At 40.6% G+C, this 24,402-nt stretch overlaps 1 protein-coding gene across 1 annotated transcript; it reads right to left on the reverse strand.

The window, feature by feature from the left end:
- On the reverse strand, window positions 1–24,399 carry gap43 (growth associated protein 43). Its single transcript, XM_088345148.1, has 3 exons — window positions 24,132–24,399; window positions 9,837–10,401; window positions 1–1,179 (listed from the first exon to the last, which is right to left on the reverse strand). Exons 1-3 carry the CDS (start codon window positions 24,159–24,161, stop codon window positions 1,112–1,114), a joined length of 663 nt encoding a protein of 220 aa, XP_088201274.1. The 5' UTR covers window positions 24,162–24,399; the 3' UTR covers window positions 1–1,111.
- Between the last annotated feature and the right edge of the window lie 3 nt (window positions 24,400–24,402).

Here is a 24,402-nt window from a genome sequence, read left to right on the forward strand (position 1 = left end):
GTAATTGGCACATTTGCTTTATTTTGAAAACAGACATTGAAACCATTTTTCCCCCCTCACAAGTCGAAACTCTTTGTTCATTTTAAACTGGACATTGCACTCACTGGAACATAGGAAAGTTAGTTTTTTTTGTCGGTTTTATTTTGTTTGTTTGCTCATCTGTGTGTTTATCTTTTTTTATCACTTTTTCTTAACGTCTGTGCAAGAAGATTATCCCAATTTATAGAAACTGTCATAACAACACCAAAGACATCAAAAAAGAAGCCGCCACACCTCTTAAGTTTGAGTAAATGCGAAAAAAGTTCCTCTCAGAGGGAGAGTTCCCATCATGCACCTGGTTGGATGGTTCATGCTACTGCTCTCCTATTTGGTTGGCAGAATATAAGTTTTCATGTCATAATACTAAAGCAGATCTCTGAAGTTTACGGTACGAACATTTCAATGGCAACAGGTCCTTTTCTGCAAATAAGGGTGAAGACAGTTTGTAAAAATGTTGATGCGCTAGTAAAGCTTGACTGACTCAAGCAAAGGATTAGCAAGAGTAATAATAGTGTTGTAAATGTTGTATTACATAGTTCCTCAACTGGAAATGATACACATTCAATTATACATTCTTATCCTAATGAATGTTGTATTTCAAGGGTGCAGTGTTTTCAAAACTTGAAAACTCGAGTTGCATGTAAAAACCAGCTTTTTTTGTGCATACACTGGCCCGAGGACAGCTTCGATTTGCAAAGTGGAAGCGAATAAATTGAATTTATTCGCTCGACATATCAAATGTATACCCGTCCAGTCGGGAGTTTTAAAAACAGCCGCCGCACCGTCAACAATACACAGCCAGAAATGCTCAAAATTCAATCTTTGTCCTCATCAGCATAACAATCATATTTCAGAATCATCAACAACAACGACATCATCACCACATCATCATAGTATTAGCTTGAGCCAAAAAATGCCACACTGGAAACTCCCCCAACGTGAGAAAACCATTGCCACACAAAAAATGACAAACAAATAAAAACAGACTGCCTTTGCACTGGGAAGACAAAGGGCAACCTTTTTTTAGATTTTTCTTTTTCTTCATTCTTCTTTTGGGAGGTTCCGCTCGGCCTCAGTCGTCTTTGGACTCTTCGGCCTCCGCCGGGGCGTCTCCGTCAGCTTTCGACTCCTCTGCAGCATCTGGAAGGAAGAGACGAGAAGTAAGGAATGAAATTCAAAAGGGATGAAACGAAAATCTGGAAGGGCCCACATACTGTAATTATGAGAGTCTCTCTGGTCCTTAGAGATACCGAGCATCAAGAAATGTGCGTCAAAGACTGTAAGACCGTTTCAAAGAATGAACTGTATCCGCACGGCGTTATAATGTGGGCACTGATGCTTAAGTGCTCAAGAGTGAGAGTAAGAAGTTACCCATGTTGAAGATATCACACACTCTCATAAGCAGGGCGCGAGCTTCTAATGGGTTCTTGAAATATTTAAACTGAGTCCTCCAATCTGTCAGATCTCATATTGCGTGATAGCTTCTGCCGAAACCACTGGTAAAAGTCATCTCAAGTTGATACGTTTCTGTACAACGATGCTCAATTGCACTGTATGTTAGTTCTATTATCAGATGAATAACCACCAGGGTGGACTTATAGATAGGAAGAATTTCCTAAATGAAAATTCTAACAAAAAAACGCCTCAAAAAACACATCTTTTGAAGTTTCCGGTTGAAGACGTATTAAGTGTCCCAAAGACAACTTGGCCCGGTAAGTAAAAGCACTCAGAGCTGTTCTTTTAAAGGGATTATTTTTGAAAATTGTAAATTTTAGCCCCAAAAACTTATATTTGGGTCTAAAACTGTATTTTAATATCTTATTTTATTCATGTTAATTTGTTTCCAACTCAGTTTTAGATGTTATTTGGACCACGCCAGGTATTCGAGTGAAAAGTACAGCGACTGTGAATATAACTGTCATGATTACCGATTAGTATCACCTGTGCCCGCACATTTGGTTCCCTGTCCTTTTTTAAGCCCAGACCTGTCACTCTCCGGTTGTCAGTCCGTCAGCGAACCTCTGTTCTTACAAGGGAAGCATTTTTACCCTGACTCCCGCCTGACTCGTTTTTGCACCCATCCGTTCCTGATCTCCCCGTTTATCTCCGGCTCCGACCTATTTTTGATTCCGACCACGTTTGCTCTCCCGTCCCGGCTTACGACCCGTTTTTGATGCCGACCACGTTTTTGCTCACCTGTCCCGGCTATCTACCTGTTTTTTTTTCGTCCTTGACACCGCCACCTCCCGCTCTGGAAGATCCACTTCCGTATTCGGATCACGATCCGATTGCGTGAGCGGCTTGCTTCCTGCGTCCAGCGAGCACTGGCTCGCGGGCGCTACCCTTCCTCTTTCTGTCAATAAACTTGTGGTTAACACTACGCATTTGGGTTCTGATTAAGTCCTGGTCGTGACAATAACGAGGAAAATGACGGACGTCTGGCTCATCGGGCAGCCCAATCCACATCCGATGATGGGAAAGCAGCTGCCCTCCTTGAGGGAAATGCGGAGTCAGTCATTTCACTTCCACAATTAAGAAAAGAAGACGTCAAGGCGGCAAAGAGCTTATTGGAGGAAGTGGTGTTCTCGTTTTGGGAGAGGGGCAAGATCTCCACAAAAGCTGTACACTATTGTGTTATACACCAACAATACAGTAGTTGTGTGTGTTTTCCATTGTATTTTGCTTCACCTTGAAGAGAGTGTTGTTTTTGGAAATCCATTTTTGCACTTTATTGTATTTCAATCGAATTGTATTTGTAAAAATATTTAAGTTGAGTAAATGATAGATAATAATATTTTTTTTCTTTCAAATAGGTTTAGCCCCCTTTTGCTAAAACTAAAGGTTTGTGATGGTGTCACGGTTGCCATGGCGCCCAATTGGCCCCGCCCGTGGGCGCGTCTGTTCTCCCGCCCCGAATAACGATCCGTTTTTTCATCTCGACCACGTTTACTCTCCTCTCCTGGCTTTCGACTTTTTTCCGTTCCTGACACCGCCATCGCTTGCCATGGAAGTCCCACTCCCGCCTCTGACCGAGCTGCTCCTCGCGACCAGCGATCTATGGATCTTGTGTATGATCCTTTCCCTTCTCCCCAATAGAACTGTGAGTACCGTTACGCGAGTAGGTCCTGTCTCCGTTCTGGTCGTGACAGATGGTGACTGAAGTATACTGGCTTCTTTCATTTAACATATTTTCCGGACTATAAGACGCATGTAAAAACCCCAAATTGGGCAGAAATTTTAAAGTGCATCTTATAATCCGTTACGCCCTATATACTGCAAAATACAGTGGATAAAAATGCATAGTTATAATTGAATGTTACAGCATACAGTAACTGTTCTGCTTTTGAGAAACACATGGAGTGGTCTTTGAGTGCCCTCTTGTGGTTAATCATTGCAAATTCTCTTTTCTAGTTTCTTTTGACAAGATTTTTCTGTAAAACGCATTTTGATCACTTGATTGAAGATTTTTGTTCATGGTGACAAATATATCTGTATGGTTAACAAGCTAACTTTTGTGGACTTTATTTTTGGATTCAAGGCGATTTTAAAAGAGTAACGGTTGAGGCCATTGTCCGAATAGACAGCAACTAAGAAAACCTAGTCTGGTTATTCGGGAAATTGTTCAACTATCTGTCTGGCGGGCTGAAAAGAGGACAGCACAAAAACCATTTATGAATCAATTAGTTATTTTAGTAGTGAAACTATATGTCATGATTTGAATGTATGGTCTATGAAACAAATTATTTTCATTTGAATGTATGTGTTGTTTTGGCAGCATGGCGGCGCAGTGGTTAGCGCGTGTGCGGCACAGTTCTGAGGTCATGAGATCAAACTTTCCTGTCTGGAGTTTGCATGTTGTCCCTGTGCTTGCGTGGGTTTCCTCCGGGCACTCCGGTTTCCTCCCACATTCCCAAAACATGCATGTCAGGTTAATTGGCCAGTCCGAATTGTCCTTAGGTGTGAATGAGCGAGTGAGTTGTCTGTCCCTGTGTGCCCTGCGACTGGTTGGCAATCAGTTTAGGGTGTCCCCTGCCCACTGCCCGTAGATAGCTGAGATGGGCTTCAGCAACCCCGCGACCTCACTGAGGAAACCGGAGTGCCCGGTGGAAACCCTCGCAAGCAGGGGGAGAACATGCAAACTCCACACAGGATGTTCGATATCATTAACTCAGAATTGTGCCATTAAAATGTGGAAAATACAGTAATTGTCATGTAATGGGTAGTTGTATAAAAAATAGCTCAGGGGATCATGAGGTCACAGGTTCGATTCCCGGCTCCTCTGCGTTATATGTCGGAGTGTCCTTGGGCAAGACACTGAATCCTTAATGCCCTTATAAGCAGGTAGTTGCCTTGCATGGCTGACACTGCTACCGAGGTGTGAATGTGTGTGAATGGGTGTGAAGCACATTGTAAAGTGCTTTGGGAGGTCTTCATAAACTTGAAAAGCGTTATATAAATGCAGACCATTTACATTTATTTACATTGATTTTTTTTGCTTGTTGAAAATGAAAGTTATGAAAACAGTGTTTTGTTTGTCTAATCATATTGGAATGTATCTGTTTTTCAATTAGTTCAATTAAACTCACCAGACGAAATACATCATTTCAGTCAGGCCCTTGTTTTATAACCATTTTTTAAAAGTGTGTCCCTGTACATGTATTCATTTGACTTTTTCAGGTATGTGTTACTGGTAATTTGCAACTCCTCCACTACCTTACAATAGTGGACTGGCAACACCGATGATGTCATTGAGTTCTTAGCGATGAGCTCACCCTTTTGTAAAAGGTGACCTGAGAAACTGGGAAGATGGCAAGCGAGTGAGGAGAGGGTGTGGCACAGAGAAGCGATTTGATCGTGTGTAAGTGCTTCTTGCATTCATTTCGGATAAGTGGATATGACTAAAGACATGATGAGTCACATCTCAGAACTAATAACAATCTGTAATAACCATTGGAGCTAATTTGAAGTTACCATAATGCAGTGCTTCTCAATTATTTTCTATCACCCCCCATAGAAGAAGAAATCCTGTCGCACTAAACAAACACCCTTCCCCCAAGATCTATCTTTTTTTTTTTTTAATCATAACATAATATTGGTGGGGACAAAACAAAGATGATATTGATGATTACAGGTCACGTCCATTAATGCCAAATCTACGCCTTCCGACACATTTTTGCTTAGGAAAAACGTATGCGTCTTACCAGCGTGACTGGGTTGTTATGTCTTAAAGTGACAGCTTAACATAAGGACTGTATTACATTAACTTCTTTTTTTTGTACTTTCAAATTATAATTCTAAATGCAGCCGTCAGACAATATACTAAGCAGTGCTCTCGATAGACTGCAAAACCCTCTGTGACTTTGCATTTTTGCACATTACTGGCCACTTTACTTAAACTATTTTGGACATCTGCCGTTGGAAGTATTCTGGTTTTTCATTTTTATTTTTTATATTTCTAAATACTTGTTTATACTGTTCATATTCATAGCAGTTATTCATTATACATTGTCTTACTACTGTAATAAAAGAAATGTCCCCATTGTGGGACAAATCAAGGATAATCTTATCTTATCATATCTTAAATATAATCTTGCTGCAGGAGTGGCACGATGGTTGAGTGGTTAGCGCATCGGCGGCACAGTTCTGAGGTCATGGGATCAAATCCAGCTACCAGCCTTCTTGTGCGGAGTTTGCATGTTTTCCACGTGCCTGCGTGAGTTTCCTCCGGGCACTGCGGTTTCCTACCACATTCCAAAAGCATGCATATCAGATCAATTGGGCGGTCCAAATTGTCCCTAAGTGTGGATGAGCGAGTGAATTGTCTGTCTCTGTGTGCCCTGCGACTGGCTGGCAACCAGTTCAGGGTGTCCCCTGCCCACTGCCCGAAGACGGCTGGGATTGGCTCCAGCGCCCCTACGATCCTACTGAGGATAAGCGGTGCAGATAATGGATGGATCTTGCGGCAAAGACACTACTGTTTGACTTCAAATGATATTTTGTCGCCATCATGTGGACGTTATGGAATATAAATACCAAATCATCACATAACACAGGGATTTTAGATAGTATTTTTTTACACTACGTGTGATACTGATTCTGCATGCAAATACAATTCATACACAAAATTGGCTTGTCGCAAAAACATTGATGTTTTAAAATCCCAACGTGACATTGTTTTAGTATTTAACCATACTTTAATATCTGGGTCTTGTTATATGTGCCCATTTGGAGGCAACTAATACCAATATGAGCTGCCATTGCTATTATCATACCTTAAAAAGATCCAGATGCGCCCAAACTCCAATACCTGTTATTGGTACCTGCCTATCTCTACATGATCGTTACAAGGATAATGGCTAGGTGTTGTCGGACTTGGTGTTGCCGTGCTTGGCTTTGCTAGGCAATCTAGTTGATTGTGGTAGTTGGGGCCGTTGTCTGATAAAATGTGCCAAGGAGCCAGTAGGGAGCGCTAAAGAGCAGTATGACTGCGTGCAGCTCCAGAGCGGCTCTTGCGCAGAAGCAGATGTTCAGCAATTTTGTTGGTATTTATTGGGGTTAATTTGACAAACCTAACTAAGGACACTCCCAGAGGCCTAAAGTAAGACTGTGTGAAAATTTCACGAAAATCCATTCAGTCCTTTCGGAGCCTGTAGGCTACATACGAACAGAAATGCGCATTTCAAATAGTGATTTTACATAATAGTTTAAATTTGGACAGCTTTATAATCATTGAGAAGAAAACTGAACATATGGTCAGTAGAGGTCAATCAGGTTGTAAAGCAGGCTGAACTTCATCAAGCAGATGGAGGGCTACAGTTCCTCGTGTGTGACAGACATCCCCGGTGTGGATTGTGACCGGTAAGGTTCATGAATCATTCATCTGAATGGGAACACCTGTCATCTATGCTCTGTTCTATGCGGGATAGCTATCCTATCGAGGTGGTAACTATGACAACGCAGAGACAGTACTGCTTGCTGACCTACATTTGGCGTAGCACTCCACTTGGTGCGCACGTTTGTGTTGGTGTGCATGAGTATGTCAGTTACACCCACGCCTTTTCCAGTCTGAGCATGCTCCATCAACTCGATTGAACCTGTCTAGCCCAAACAACAAATTCCTGGGACCGCAAATAGTGTGCATTGAAACAAGAATATTATTTCCTTATAAGGAGGAGCTTTTCATTTTTTTTAAAGGGACTCTGTGTAATATTTGACCACTAGATGGCGCTGCATTGTGCACAGAAGTAGACGTAGATCGCGAGCTACTGGTGAATCGCAGGGGTAGTATTGTTAGAGTACCGAAAATTGTTTTCAGTGCATTGCATTTGTTGGGGTGCGCTGCCATCTAGTGATCAAATGCTTCACATGAGCGTGAATGTCGATGTTGCTCATGCTGCAGTAACGAATTGGAGAACTCTCAATTGTGTACATGAAAAGGTTAAATATGTCACGTCCTGCACGGTTGTCAAGGCGCCCAGCTGGCCCCACCCCTTGACACCGGCTGACCTGCATTTCCTGATTACTCCTATGGGTACTTAAACGCGCCTTTTGGAACTGCCCTTGGCCAGATCGTTGTCTACCCTTGTTGACAACCTGCCTGTTTGATACCTGTTTATTCATGTTGTGCTTGTTTGACTTTGTTGCACTTCGGTGTAAGATTCTGAGAGATTCCTGCACGTTCTGTTTAATCCCGTTAAATGCTTAGTCTGTAGTTTTGCCTGCATTTGAGCCTGCTTTGATTTGTTTTTGGTCCGTTTGTGTGTTGGACAACTTTTCATCTCAATTAAAGTGACAGATCATCCACGCAAATGAGTTCCAACTTTCTGCTTCCCGACCCGTTTCGAGACATTCCCGTTCCGTTTCATGACAAAATAACGACAATTACAAGTATTTTTTTAAGTTATTGAGTTTTTACTTATGGTTTAAGTATTTAATGATTAAGAGTTCAAATGAAATGCAATTTTTACATTTAGATTAATGTAAATGCATGACAATGGGGTTTATCAAAATGCCTTACAAACCAATGAGAAAATAAATGAATAAAATATAATATTCAATAATTAATGTATATGATTAATTAATATATATAATAATTAATTAATATAGTCATGTTAATTAATTTACCTTATTGTTTAAGTATTAGCTGGGAGGTTGTGCAGGGCACGTGCCTGAGAGAAGACAGGAAGTTTGGAGCTTGCGTGGTGTTATAGGTAGATGGCGGGAGTGTGACTTCAAAATGGTTGGTCGGCAATAGGCCGACCCATCCGTTGGGTAGTTTTGTCACTTCCTGAAAGGTTCCCTCTGTTGAGTGAAGCTGGCTGGGGTCATCATCTCTGCATCACCCAAAGTGACTCAGCCGGAAATATAGGTGTTATATTTGATTCTAATCTGTTGTTTTAGTTACATATGAAGGCTTTTTTCCACCTTCATAATATTGCGAAGATTCCTCCCATGCTGACAAAATCAGATGCTAAGATTATAAATCATGCATTTATTACTTCACTGCTTCATTACTGTTATTTATTGCTCTCTGGTCTCCCGATGTTTAGCATCAAATTTTGCAGCTGGTTTGAAATGCGGCAGCAAGACTTTTGACTTAAACAAGAAAGTTTGACCAAAGCTAACTTGCACTGGCTCCCGGTCCACTTAAGATGTGACTTTAAGGTTCTCTTACTAACATAGAAATGTTTGCGTGGACTTGCCCCCTCTTATCTATCGTGCCCCCTCTTGATTTCCCACCGTGGTTCCTGCATGGTGCCTCTATTTAGAAAATGCTGGTCTAATTGGGACTCCAAGAGCCAAGAATAAATCTGGAGCCTCAAAAGCGTCCTCCATCTGGGCCCCGGTGCTGTGAAATGCTATTCCTTTCGTGAAAGGATCTCCAAATTCAGTGGAAGTTTTTAAACCTAGATTCAAGACACACTCCTATTCCATAGCTTATGTTTGATGCAGACCTCATACTTTTCTTTTCATGTCCTTTCCTGTGTGGTTAATAGTGAAATGAGGGATAGGGACGTTTCGGGATAAGTCAGCATACCAGCACCTTAACCTGAAGCATGTCATTTTCTGCATCGACCAACCGGCTGAGATGGGAAGCGGCGTAGGTGCTGTCACTGACTTTTTGGACAATATTACATATTACTTATGTTTCTTTTTATTGATGTTCACTATGTTTAGTGTATTGTTACATTTATTGCAGCCTGGTCATCCTGGAAAAGGAATTATCACTTGTGTGACCCATTCTCAAGGTTTCTTATTTTCCCTTATGTTGAGGTTCTGAGTTCTTCCTTGTCCTCACGTCGGTTTCAGATCAGGGGATTGTGGCCTGTGCAGTCCTTTGATCTTGTGATTAAGGGCTATACAAATAAACATGGCTTGACTTGAAATGCCATTTTCAGAGTTGTATGCCTAAAGTTACCGGAAATTACAGACTACATAGCGCTTTTGATCAAAAGCCACCTGTCTTTGTGCAAGACACAACCAAATTAGAGCCACAGACCTAAGGGTTGGGTGCGTTGTTTGAGGTACTCATAAAAACTTTAAAGTTAAATATTTTTCTTTTTCCTGAATGTGAATGTGTCAACCATGCCCGACAGAGTTCAAAGAGCCACTATGCTTTTTGCTTCATCAAGCTCTTGCCATATTTTCAGACCTTTAAATGGTGCTCTTTGAGTCAAAATGGAAATGAATCTCGAGTGCTTTCTAGAAGAATCAAAAACACCACAAGTGCTTCAAGAATATTCTTTTGTCCATCGGTACCAAAATTACCCAAATCCTGTTGGAAATATAACACTAACCTTTATCGTTTGTTTGGTCAAGCTCCTCCTTCTCGGCTGCCGGGCTGACAGCAGGCACGTCGGCTTGTCTGGCCTCCTCCTTTTTCTCCTCATCCTCCTTCACTTTCTCCTCAGCTGCAGGGGCCTCCGCATCTTTGGGCTTCTCTTCGGCTTTTTCTTCGGCCTTTGGCTCTTCCTTGGGGGTCTCCGGGGCGGGCGTGGCCGCGACAGGGGACGTCGCTCCTCCTGCTGGGGAGGGAGCGGCAGCTGCCGGTGAGTTAGCGGGCTTTTCTGCTGCGGGGCTTTTGGCTTGGCCCGTTTCCTCTTCCTTTTTCCCCTCATCTTCTGCGGCGTCGCCTTTGTCGGCCTCGGTTCCTTCCGCTTTCTTGGTCTCCTCCGTCGCGTCTTCGGTCGCGGCTGGAATGTCTCCGTCCTTCTCGTCCTCGCCGTCTTTCATCTTTTTCCGGGTTATGTGTCCGCGGAAGCTGGCCTGTATTTTAGTGGCGGCCTTGTGGGCCTTGTCTTCAGGTTTGTTGGGTGTGCCATCCTGCTCAATCTTCTGGTCCACATCCTCGTTTTTCTCCACCTGGTGAGAAAAAAAGGAGTATCATTAAAGTAATACAATGGTACTTATTTAAACGCATACACAATTTTCATTTGGATCAAAAATCTTGCTGGCTTTACAAAGGAAACTCTAGGTCGAGATCATTCCCTGAGGACCACTAGAGACTGCACAGAATCAGCTTGTTCCAGTTGGCACATGCAAACTACTACAGGGACTAAAAAAGTGCTGTAAATTGTTTTGGTGTGTTCGTTCATTCAAAAGTTACACTAACTTTAATATTAAGTGTACAGTAAATACGTTTAATTACGTATCATCAACCTCAGCCAATGGCTCCCCATATTAATAGTTGCGATTCCCCTTTTTAAGTGATGATAAATCTTACTAACAAATGCGGCACCTATTGACTCACAGCAAGACAGATTAGTAGAATAACAGGACAAAATTAGCAATCGGATGAAGCTGTCGTCGTCTAACAAGTGACCTAGACCATCTGGATTAGAGCCGAAATGTCCAAGACGAGATCATCTTTTCTTATCTTTTTTTCAATTCTCTGAATAGAAATGATATATGGCCTACACAATTAAAACATTAAAAACATATAAAATACAGGGAAAACATATTGAGACAGGTATGTGGATCTCCATCACTGTTCCTTTTAACCACCTTTGATACAGTGATTGCCTCCATGATAAGTGCTTATAATAAACTCGATTTTTTTTTTCATTGATATCTTATTTAATTATTTCTGTATTTTTTATGTTTAATTTGCATTTTTCAGTGATCAGGAAGATGTGTTTTATAGCTATTAAGCTTTCACTTGGATGCATCTTGGAGGACAGGAATGGATCATTTACTTTCGAATGAGTTCATATGAGGAAAATTCGCTCATTCTACGAGTAATATGAGCTACGAGCATTTTCCTGGAAAGAATTAAGCTCGTATGAAGAAATACTACTATACATGGTAAATAGCATGAAAATACAAATGTTGAGTATTCGAATGCATTAGTGGAGTTTACTGTTTGAGTATGATCATTTCAAGCAATCATGCCGACATACCTTATTATTTACCTCATAGGTAAATAAAGGATTTAGTTGAAATTTCAGAGCAGACAAAACATATTTCAAGATGAAAAGGGACAGGTGTTAGTGAAGCAGAAAACTGGTAGGCCTGATGTAGAAATATCAGACCAGGATGGTCTGTCAACAGTCCGGGAAGAGTAAGGGGGAAAAATGACGGGATGAGGACCACGTGGACCAAAAACACGAAGAGGACACAATTTTATTACCTTTGATAACTGCGTCCAAAGCTGTCCATCAAATAGTAGGTTGTGATATGAGTCATTTAATCATCTACTGAAAAGAAATAAAATCAAATAAATGGAAAAAAAGGATGAGCACTGCAAATGCAAACCAAATATTACAGTACATTTAAAATAAACGAGCAAATAAATCAATCAAAAGCATCAAGTACAGAGTTCAAAAAGACATAAACAACAACAAACAAACGCAAATTGAAAATGCAAGTTGTGTAACCAAAAAAATGGTTTGAATGGTAAAAAATGAAGATTTTTGTTTATTCCCTTAACCGGAATGACAGGCCTCTCCCCACAATGGATTTCATTTTTGCTATCAAACAATAGATAATGATCAATAGTATTTTTGTCAAACATAAATAAGGCCGCAAAACCAAAAATATCTGTTTTTGTTCATCACAGGTGGCGGCCATTTTGCTATTTACTGTACACAAATAAACAGGTTTAAAAGAGTGCTTGGATAAAAATCCACATTTCCTACAATGCCTCTCGACTACAAAATCGGTGAAGTGACGATTGAGCGACAATACACACCGGTATTTCCCATTACATGCCTATTTGTTGAATTGATAAATAAATGATCCTAAAAATGTCCATGAAGATTCTGTTATTTCGTTGTACCGTGATACCTCTACATACGAGATTAATTCTTGCACGGATCTAAAATTGTTCGTATCTCGAGCGAATTTTCACAACATGAAACAACTGAAAACCATTTCATTTGTTCCCGGCCTCCCAAAAGCATCCAAGTTAACTACAAAAGTCATCTTCCTGGTCACTAAAACACATTCAAGTAGTTTTAAACATAAAAAACAGTAACAACATAAATAACATAATAATAAAATGACTTTAATGCCCCGGTCTCTAGTAACGGTTAATATGTTTATTGCATTTATATAGTGTTTTTCAAGTCACTGAAGACCTATCAAAGGGCTTTACAATGTACTTCACACTCACCCATTCATCCACACACTCACACACCGATAGTGGCAATGTGTGAGAATTTTCGTAATTTGTATTTTCTCTCGTATGTCGGGAAACGTTTTTGCTCAAAAGACATCCCATATCTCAAATGTCTCATATGTAGAGGTATCACTGTATTTAATTTATCACACAGTATATATCTCTAGTGACTGAGCGAGTGAGTTGTCTGTCCCCATGTGCCCTGCGATTGGCTGGCAACCAGTTCAGGGGGTCCCCTGCCCACTGCCCGGAGATGGCTGGGATGGGCTCCAGCCCCCTCCGCGACCCTAATAAGGATAAGCGGTACACCTAATGAGATGAGATGAGATGAGATAAGACATTTTAGCATAGGAACCGTAATTGCTGTCATTTTAATTATCTATTAATTCAGAGTTACTTCACATGAAGGAGTGGTTACATTTATTTTACACACCATTTAGTTAGATTCATAAGTTACACCAGGCCCTTTTAGGATAGCCATTATGCTGATTTGGTCCTTGGTAAAATTGAGTTTGACCGACCCCCGCAGTTGTGTGGTTTAATAGTCCTAAAGAAATAAATGAAACAAAAATAAGAAATCAGTCTGGAATACAATAATCTCAGTTAATTTCCTCTAAATGACAATAAACCTGAAATTTAATATTGTTTATTACAACAATGGGTCTGGCTTTTTGTGACTCAGTCTCATTTGGTTGCCAGGAAACGGGCTGCCTGCTTCAATTTCCTCAGCATCGCTTGCCACTATCAAAGGTTGCCTTGGTAACCAGAGTGCTAACTCATCACGGTGCTGCTATCGGGTTGGCGCAATGCAAGACGGTCTTGATTCGGCCAGCAGCTTTCCTAACCTCTTGCTAGCCAATAGGAGCTCGTAAATCAGTGGGGCTTGTTATCAGGATGCCCAAGGGGGGCACTAAAGACCTGGTGGGGGGAGGGAAGGGAGCTGCCGCGGTGGTTGGAGATAACGTATAGTTTTATATACAGGTATAGTAATCTCTCGCTGTATCGAGGTTTATTTCTATACTTTGCGGATTTTTATGGTGTATTGCGTTCTGCAGCAGACAACACACAGCAAATGAAATCATGTGGGCAGGTCGTCGGCGGCTGTATGTGTGTTTGACGGGTGGGTGTGACTGTCTGCGTGACAGTGATAGGCTGGTGTATGCTGCCAGTCAAAACCAGGTGGGCTTAAGTCAAAGTGTCCACCAAAAACAAACTGCGAAGCACAGCGACAGCTAGTTTTTTAGCGGTTCGTTCCATTAAAAAAAAATTCATCAATTGAATCAGACCAGAAGGAAAGTCAGAAGAGCGCAAAGCAATGATGATCACTAAAGGGTGCTCTGCGGATTGTTATCAGGTCCAGGAATAGTCAGAGGCGGCATCGGGAGTGGAGGCAAAAGTGCGGTCGCAGGTCCAGCCCACTCCTGCGGCTACATAACAACTCATACAACCCACCCATGCCAAGCCTGTTTGTGACTGTATTTTAATCATCACAAAGACCTGGCTCAGTCCGAGGATCCCCAATGCTAGCTTACAGATAACAACATCACTTTCTTACAGTGAAAGTAGAAGCCCTCCAAATATGTTGTACTATTGCATGGTCAATAGCTCTTACTGTAATTTTGATTCCATGTGCCTCATGGTCCAGTGAGTACGTAAAAACTCATACAAATCACTCCAGTATCTGACCAAATATGCCAGATCCATTACTAATGAAATAAATGACCTGGAGCTACAACTTGTAGGAAACAGATACATTTGCGACTGTTGTATTTTAATCATCAAGAAGCACAATTTGAGGATCCCCGATGCTACCATGCAGCTAGCTACTGTCTACATCACTTTCTTACACTAAATGTAGAAGCCCTCCGAATTTGTTTTACTACTGTATAATGACAATAAAGACCATTCATTCATCCATTCATTCATTCATTCATCTACATTTCTGTGTTCTGTTTTTATTCGTAGATCTAATAGATAAATGTTTCTACTTTGTGAGTTTTGGAGCTTTTTGGAGAGCCACTCGTGCAAAAAACGAGGGATTTTTGTAGTTGATTTTAAAAGAACCAACAAGCCATTTTCAGGGTACTGTATTTTCCAGACTAAGTGCGCTTTATAATTTGGTGCGCCCTAAATACTGTAAAATATGGTTGATAACATTGGAAATGTAAAGTTAAAATGAAATGATTCTTTGTATGGTAACTGTTCTGCCTTTAAGAAACATAGAGTGGTCTCCGAGTGCCCTCTTGTGCTTAATATAGTGATTGTTTGTTCCTTAGACTATAAATATCCTCAAGTATGAACCATGTTATGCTTACTTTTATAACGATATTTGTTTATGATAAGGCTTCCTTAAAAATGGCATACTCTTGTTTGAGTTGTTGTTAAAAGATACTGCACATGATATTTGTTCTGCCTTTGAGAAACATATGGAGTGGTATTCGAGTGCCCTCTTGTGGTAAACCAGTACATTATTTGTTGCCGAAATGCATTCTTAGTCGCTAAATCAGGAATCATAATGTTAATTATGTTCTATGAAAATAAACTATTATCTTTTAAATGTATGTTTTTATTTTTAATGCAACCCTAGCTCTTACTGTAGTCTATAATCACATGCGCCTTATAGTCCAGTGTGCCTTATACATGAAAAATATATCACAAAAGACTATTTTGGGGGGGTGTGCCTCGATGAAATAGGTTGGCATCCTATCCTCAGTGTAACATGCGAGGTCCCTGATGACTTATCGAGCCTATTATCACGACTGATCTCGTTGGTTCCTGCAATTGCCAAAATTTGACCCGAGCACTTAACTCAAAATAGAATTACTTAGAGGTTGCACACAACGAATCAGAGGATGAGGGTGTCTGGGAATAAGGCCCTATGACATCATTGTTGGATGGGAGGGGGTTGTCAGCTATTTTAGAGATTAAGCTGTGTGAGTGCATACGTGATATCGTGCCAGAGGTGATCTCATATGAGTTTATGAGGATGAAGAGGAAGATCATCATGCTGCTTTTGGCCGCATGTGTAGCATCCCGTTATGCATTATTGATACAGGTTCCAGTCCAAAACTTTGACTTATTTTGGACTTTTGCGATGTACTGCACTATTAATGTATCAGATGTTCTTTTACAATTTGGATTTTAAACATTAGAGCCCCGATGTGTAATATTTGACCACTAGATGGCACTGTGTTGTCTGGTACGAGCGAGGGCCAGTGATGTACGGCAGAGCGTTGTGGCAGGAACACGCGCCGTTTTCTGTACCACTAAGAGGCATTAGATATTACACACTGTCCCTTTAAGCATGGCGCAAGTCTGGTGCCAACTGCGTGGGGAATTTGGTGTTGACGTCTTTGGATGCAGAACGCAAACCGCGCCAGGTCCCTGCACACCTGACTCAGTTTTCGCAAGCGATTTTCGATTGTGCTCCGAGTTATTTACGTCTTGTGTTTTCAGATCATGTGACCATTCAAGATGGTGATTTCTAAGACAAAATTACTGTTGCGCTAAAAGAAAACGCGATTGTAGGCTGCGTCGCGTAAAATGTGAGCGCTATACTTCTAGACGATATCGCCAAGGCAACCATACTGTGGATAATAGTGCCAGATTGCAACACAGATGTGAAAAGTCATCTTTCTGTGTATTTGTCATTGGCAATTGCCGTGGTAACGGACCAAATTCCTTTCTCGAAGATTAAAGAAAACGTCAGCAACCTGGTATTGACGCCAATGATACGTGTAGCGTTTTTGTAGGATAACTTCTACGGTTGTTCAATTCAGATGTATAAATTGAGGTCTTGAAAAAGTTAAAATATCATGGAACTATTTGTTGGCCTGCAGAGGGATGGTTGCCACCAGGCTGTACTAGTCCAAGACACACCACAGGAAATGGTGCCCCTACACCCTGGTGGTAAAGGGATCCACCTACCCACACACCCACACATTGTGAATATTGAATAAAGTGCTGTCAAACTTCCTGTTTCGCACCTTTTTATGTATTACAGTAATCCTTAGCTTTATCGCATTTTTTTCATCACAGTTTCGCTACTTTCCGGATTTTCATTGTGCATTGTGTTCTGCATTCTGATTGGCTAAACAGTTGCCCCGCCCCTTTTCTGCTTGTTTCCCTGCGTTTTAAAGACGTTGCAGTCTGAGTTGCACATATACGTCAAACAGCTTGACAAACCTACATTATGCATGCACGAATGTTTTTCATTTTCAAGTTTCTCTAAAAAACAAGAAAAGCCACTCTGGACCCATAAAACCACCAAAAGGCAAAAGAAGAGGCTTTTTTTTATCACCAACACAGTTTGACTTCTCTACATAATAAACTTGCTCTTGAACCACATGCGGGTCTTTGGGGCTTTTTAGTGGCTCCCTGGGGCTTTTTTAAAAACATTTGACAATGGAAAAATATATGGTTTCCATAGGACAGAACCGAAAGTTCAATGCAATTTCCCATAATCTCCACATGATTGCAGAAAAGTATCAAGTAAAGTAAATTGAATCGTTTACTTAATCCATACAGTTTTGCATTGAACAGATTATTTTTAAAATTATAATTTGACAGTACAGAATCTATTTGTATAAGAAACATAGAAACGTACAACACTTTTAGTCGTTATACTAATATTTGTAAATTGTTACCTGTGAACTGGGTTTGTTCTTGACTAATAATTACATAAATATTTCAATAAATAATTAAACCAATAATGGTTTCTTTTTTGCAGGTTTTCACTATAGCGGGACTTTTTGGGAACGCAACTGCCGTGAAAAACAAGGGATTACTGTATACGAATCTTGACAAACACATTGACAATTTTTTCCTCTAGAAGGGCGTCATAAATGTTTCCATAAGTAACCCCGTTGTTTTCTATTAAGTGCGGATGCGTCGGGTAAAAGAGCAGCTTGCTTTTATTTTGCTGGCCTGCACACTTGAGAAATTTCTCAATCTAGTACCAAAATGATCAAACAAGTTTCACACCCAACGCCATTGGCGGCGTGCCGTTTTCCTCCCCAAATTTTCCAAGCACACCTGACGCCAAAAGCAAAATGCCGATTTCCTGGTGTGCGTGGGTTTAGCTGATTTTTTTTCTCACCGCTGCAAAATACCTCCGACTATATCTGCTTCTTCAAAGGATGACTTAAAACCTGGTCACGTAGCGCCCTGCAGGCGTTCTTCTCCCTCACACATTTCCATTCAGAAATTCGGCTGTGATGCCCACATGTGGGTAAAGACCACTCCCTTCAGTTCTCACTAGTCCGCCATATTACGCCGATAACCTGGGAATGAGTCAAACCTTCCTCAAGTTTGTGCTGCAACATTAATTGTCGTAATTACATTGTTTAGCGGGGTATTTTATCCACCATTTTGTGATTCATCTTTTAACGTTTTACACATCTGGATTACAATAGAATGATAAATACAATGGGAGTCCAGGCTACAAAAATCTTAGTTTTTCCCACATTGTGTCAGGTCCTGACACACGTTCGGTCTGCATCACTCATTTTTTTAATAGCTACGTTGTGTGCTTTAAAAAAAAGCTCGGTCTGCTTTTGAAAAGCAGTATATTTTACACAACGCTAGGAAATTTACACTCTCTTTTCTTTTTTGTGCATTTCTTTGTATTTCTTTCTTTTTTGTGTAAACTACAGTACTTTCTCTAGGGGTGAGAGTGTTTTTTTTCTAAACTTAATCATTGCTGCCTTCAAATGCCTATTTAAAAGGACTTTGTGTATTATTTTGCACCCTCTAGTGGTAAAAATGCTATTCACTAAAAAAAAACATGATTGATTTGAATAATAAGCAAAAATACATTACCTATCATAGAAACATCGATTTCTTTAATACTCGTAGGTCAAGAAACTTGTATTTATTTGAGATATTATGAGTCTCACTAAGATTCAGCTCACATGATTGTCCGCCATCTTGCTACACAGATACCCCCCAAAACCAAAACATTTTCAGAGGCTTGGCAAAAAAATAAATAAAAAAAAGAACACATCAAGCAGTCAAATGACACACAATGTCCCTTTGAAAAAGAAACTTGAGGAAAGGCACATGGACTGGAGCTCTGTTTATTTTACCACTCATCTATCAGAAACCTGTTGAACTACTGCGTTTCCACATGGTACAGGAGCTGAATTGAGGTGAACAGTTGGAAATTGCAGAGGATAATGAAAGCATCACACAGTTGCCTGCCCTCTCCCATCCTTGATGGGCATGTACTCCACTAGTTGCCTCAGCAGAGACCCAAACAACAAGGACAGGTTGCACCCAGTTCTTTGACGGTTGCCTTCAAGGCAAAAGTAAACAGAATGAAGAAAGCTTTTTCTCAAGAGCTATTTCAACCCATCTACAGTGAAATATGCACATATTTATTATATATCATTGATATCTTGTTTTTTCAGAGTTTCATTTTTGCACATTTTTACCCTTTGAATTTATCTTCATGTTCACAGATCCTTTAACCATCACGGTTGTCAGGGAACCACTTCCTGTGGTGTTTCTAGGGCAAGTACAGCCTGGCAAAACTCAACCCTCTCAAGGCTGTTTTTGATGATAGGGGGTTGTTCCCCCACATGAAACAAATAGTACTGGTTTATATTGTTACCAGTAGCAGAAGAAGCCTCCTGATCTGACTCAGATACAGCACATTCATCTTCTGGTCGCTGTTGTTTTTTTGGTGTTGAGGGTCATACTGATCTTCAGCATTGATTGGCTCCGACAGGTGACAATACTGATACTACACCCTAAATCACAGAGGAAAAACTATTTTCACATTCACAACCTTGCTCATCTCTACCTCTCTGGCCTCCTTTACATTGTCACGCCATCCCCACCCTCAGATCATCCTCCTCCCTCAATCTCACAATACCCGCTGCCCATCTCAGCTCCAAGGAGAACAGAGCTTTCAGCCGCTCTGGCCCCCAGCTCTGGAACTCATTGGCGCCTGATCCCCGGGATTCTGCCCGCCTGTCTACTTTCAAATCCAGACTCTAAACCTACCTCTTCAGACTTGACTTTTCTTGATCATTTGACTCGACTATGTATTTATTTGCTATTTTTTGGGGGTTTGAACAAATTTATTGACACTAAAAACAGAAAATCTCAACAGCAATTAAGCACATTCACAATATTATATTCCAATATGGCGTTTTTAACAGCAAACACAAAGTGAGGTTTGTTGCTTGTTTTATTTTTGTTTTATTCGTGCTTTATTGTTGTTTGTTACTCTATGTACAGCAACCTTGGGTCTCTTGAATAGCGCTTTGAAATATGATGTATACCGAAATTTTGAGTATTACATCATACAATACGCATTGAACGACTTGTGACTTTCATATCAATTCCACTTAAAGTAGAAGCCCTCCAGTTTTGTTGTTCTTGTATAATGACACTAAAGGCAATTAATTAATCCAATAATTCATTAATTCATTCATTTAATATAAAAAATGAAAAAAAAACAAATAATGCAGATTGGGTCACTCTGATTCTCTATAGTTTGTATTTTTCCTTGTGCTTCTTCGCACTTGTTTTCAGTTGCATGACCCAATACAGCAAGTGGTGAAGAAATACTACATGTCCCTTTTTAGAAAAATAACTTGAGAAGAAGGCGCCAATGGACATTAGTATCTTTCTGTGCACGCCCCTGTCCATTACAACGCTATTTAGCTGACTACACTACATGGATGGGAAAGAAATTCAATTATTTCATTTCTAAGGCAAATACACCTTACTCTGAATCCTGTAATAAGAATCAAAAACTCCTAATTTGTTCACTGGATGCATGTATTACATCTGCAGTCTATTAGGTTCTCATTCGGCTCTGCCCTTGGGTGGGCACCAGCTGTAGAGAGAACCACGCCCAGAGTCATTGGCTAGAGATGTGTAGCACACGCACACATGGACAACCCCATCCCCCAATAATGACACTTGCAATCCAGTGTCTGCTTGCCGGTGCAATCGGGGACGTGGAATAGAAAAAAATATCATATGTCTGCCCTGTGTTTTCTCAAACAAGGATTATACATTCAAAATGGCATTTTTATTCCCTTGTCGGATGGAGAGAGGATCCAGACGACCCTGCTGTACATCTGCCTCATGCTGTCTGCGCTGTCCTCACTATCCTTTCATTCTCTTGGTCACTTTCTCTCCACGCTCTGTCTCGCTCGCCCAGGCAGACTGATCCTGGCACCACACCCTTTTTTCTAACTATCTCCTGCAGTAGTGATGAGAATTCCGGCTTTCTTCTGAGAACCGGCTTTTTCGCCTCGGCTCTTCTGGCTTCAAATTGGCTTTCCAGAAGGTTTTTGCTTCCTTTAATCCTTATATTACCATGAAATTTTCTTTTTTTTTTTCAAGTAAGGGGGATGAGACAAAAAAAAAACAGAAAAAAAATTAAAAAGAAGGGAGAATTTAGGAAGAAGGAAACAAAAGAAGAAAAAAATAAAGAAAATTTGCAAAAAAGACAAAGAAAAAAATAAAGAAAAAATACTAAGATATCAAAAATGGAAAAACAGAAAAAGAGAGGAAAAGAAAGAAAAAATATTAAAAAAAATACAAAAAGCAAAAAAAAGACTCTTTTGGGGGTCCCTTTAATCAACATATTACAAATAATAATAATGTAACATTCTGCACAAAAAATAGCAATCATTTTTTTAAATTTATAAGTCCACTTAATTATTATACCATCACTTTTTGACTCCTCAACGAACTTCAAGCTTATTTCAGCTTTATTATGCTAGGCTACTTTAAAGTCAGGCCACTCAAAAACACACCATACAACAAAATTTCAACTGAAATTGACTTCTCAGTGCACAACAAATCAACTATAAAATACAAAAATGAACTACTTTTAAAAAAAAAATTGCTAACTGTGAAAGACACTGTTGCTGAGGAACACAGGAAAAAATAATTCAAATATTTACAGATCTACAGAAAAAGGTAAAACACAAACCAATGTTGACTTTTAATATACTAAACAAATCAAATTTCAACAACAATCCCTTGAGGAAAATACATACTGACCAATCACAAAAGAGAAAAAAAACGTTTTGAAGGGGAACTGGCTCTTGATTTCCGAGGAGCCAGCTACTGTTTAGCTTCAAAGAGCTGGCTCACAGAGCTGTTTCGTTTGCGAACGCCACATCACTATCCTGCAGATGAGTCAGGGGCTTCGGCGGCACCCAACTTTCCCATTTCAACCAGTACGCCTCCGCTTCGCTCACCAAGTCGGCATATGCTAGCATTTTTAGCTCCGGAGCGTTTTTTAATTAAATTACACTGAGCCGCTGTCTGAACAAAGGCTCCGAGAAGGGATCGAGGGATGGGGAGCGGTGTAGTAGGGGGGAGGAAATGAGGAAAAGGGGGGGTGGGGGGGCAATGTAACTGGACGAGATGTGGCAAAAGAAAAAGGGAAGAACCCTAACAATAAGGGTGAACTTATCTCATAAGAATCTATTATGATGAATTTTGGAGGAATATAAAAAAGACGAATTTGATCTGTGACTCATTCGCTGCCATTGATGGCAATAAACCTACATTTTCAGAGGGATTGGAGTGAAATAAAAAAAGCTTCAAGATGAAAAAATCAATGGCATGCACGTAGGGGACGTGTCCCAACAGAATATAGATCAATCATCATTTTGTCCCCATGAATATTTTGTGATCACTTTAAGAAAAATGCACCAATGACAAGACCAAACCTACACCATTAATGAAAGCATAGACCTACACACAATAGTCCATAGTTTCTTCCTAACCTAAAAACCTAAGACATATCAGTTGATTTTTTTTTCCTGAAGACAAAAGCTAGAACCATTCCCTTAGCACCAATGCCAAGCCCAACCCTAAACCCTTAATAAAAGCACAGACCTAGACACGGGAGCTCTTATATTCCTCCCTCATCTAAAATTTTTAGACTAATCCATTGATTTTTGTCCAATGACAAAAATTAAAGCCACTCCTTTAGCACCAATGCCAAGCCCAAACCTACATCTTCAATAAAAGCATAGACCTAGACACAGGAGCCCTTATTTTCTTCCTAACCTAAAAACTTAAGACCAAACAGTTGATTATTTTTTGCCTGGAGACAAAAGCTAAAGCCATTCCCTTAGCACCAAATGCCAAGACCAAACTTAGTCCCTTAATAAAAGCACAAAACTACAGCTCCTATTTTCCTTCCTAACCTAAATTTTTAAGACTCATCAATTGATTTTAGTTCAATGACAAAAGCTAAAGCCACTCCCTTAGCACCAATGCAAAGCCCAAACCTACATCCTTAATAAAAACACAGACCTAAACGCAGAAACCCTTGTACTCCTTCCTAACTCAAAAACTTCAGACCAATGCACTGATTTTTGCCCAAAGACAAAAGCTAAAAAGCCACTCCCTTAGCGCATCATGCTAGCACCCGTTGCTCGGCAGAAGGAGGAGCATCTTCGGACTTTGCCGAAGCAGATGAAGCAAGACAAAGTGTCGAGGGTCGGGCCCCAGGAAACAGCTTGGAATGGGGGAAGCTCGCTACAAGCCGGCATCTCGCCTGCCACATGGTCATGCCGGTTTACCCAGCAACCCCCGCTCTCCATGTTTCCGCCCCTTCTTCTTCACCTGAGAACATTGTCTCTTTCCTTCCTCCATTCATTTCCTCAGTTAAGTCTCATTTTACTTAACACATCCTCCTACTTTCCTTTTTCCGATGCATTGACTTCCTCTGATATCTACCATCTGTCTCATCTCACTCATCCGGAAATTAACTAAGCAACCAATCACAACCCATGAATAGTTAAAAAGCAAAAAAATCATGTTAGCCACCCGGAGCAGGAAAAAATCCGGATTATTATTCTGATCCACCCATTTCCATGCAGCACCTTGTCTGCTCGTAATCGTTCTCAGCTAACTAGCTCTCGACACCCTTAAAACGAGTGCACACTTCATTGTAGCCTCCATTGGCAGAATCCACTCGTGAAGCTGAATGGCTATGATAATCCATTTAAAGTCATTTATTCCTATAATAATCCTCTGGGGCTGTTGACATGATGGTGCTACTCACTCACTCTGCACCCCACCCTTTTTCCCCCTCCCACATTCTCCTTTTCACTGTGGAAATGTACTTTTTTTGGGGTGTTACCCACCCACTCTTTGCAAGACAATAGAAAGTAGGATTTACTTAAGTTTACTGTAACTAATAACCACACATTCGGTTTTTTTTACATCACAGATTCGATCAGGTGTCAGGTATCGTTTAACAAGTACTAAATCAATACGAAGGGATGCCGCCCGGGATTAAAAGCCTTCATTGTGAAAAGCACGGAGGAAAATCCCATCCACAAGGCGTGACAGAGGTACCCCAGACCCTAAAATATCTACAAATATCATTTAACAAAACTCAAAGTTTAAAGTTGAGATTTTATCACATGATGCAGCTGTGAGGGGAGAAAAGGCGAGAAAGCAAAAAAAGCGAGGGCTTTACCGGTTTGGCTCTTCGTATGCAGCACAGCATAGTTATTGTCGTAGTATCCTCCTTTTTTCTTCTCGCCTCCTTTCTTTCCCTTTTCCTTCTTTTCTCTCACCTCCTCACTCTCGTTCGCTCTCTCTCTGGCTTGCACACACACTTTCTCTCTCGCACACGCGCACGCTTGCTCTCCCTCTCTCGATCTCTCTCTCCTATTCTGGCTATGTGAACTGATAAACTGCCCGGTGCGTTCACTTTTGCCAATCTGCACACAGTCTCTTGCTTTCAG

This window comes from Urocampus carinirostris, chromosome 10, assembly GCF_059441175.1.
Source record: "Urocampus carinirostris isolate Australia breed hairy pipefish chromosome 10, RoL_Ucar_1.0, whole genome shotgun sequence".
NCBI lineage: Eukaryota > Metazoa > Chordata > Actinopteri > Syngnathiformes > Syngnathidae > Urocampus > Urocampus carinirostris.

Bases quoted from the DNA above. Each gene is read 5' to 3' on its own strand.
- gap43 (XM_088345148.1), bottom strand. From the start codon at position 24,161: ATGCTGTGCTGCATACGAAGAGCCAAACCG. The intron at 10,402-24,131 runs GTAAAGCCCTCG...TTTTCTCACCAG, and splicing joins GCATACGAAGAGCCAAACCG to GTGGAGAAAAACGAGGATGT. The intron at 1,180-9,836 runs GTTAGTGTTATA...TCTTCCTTCCAG, and splicing joins TGACCAAACAAACGATAAAG to ATGCTGCAGAGGAGTCGAAA.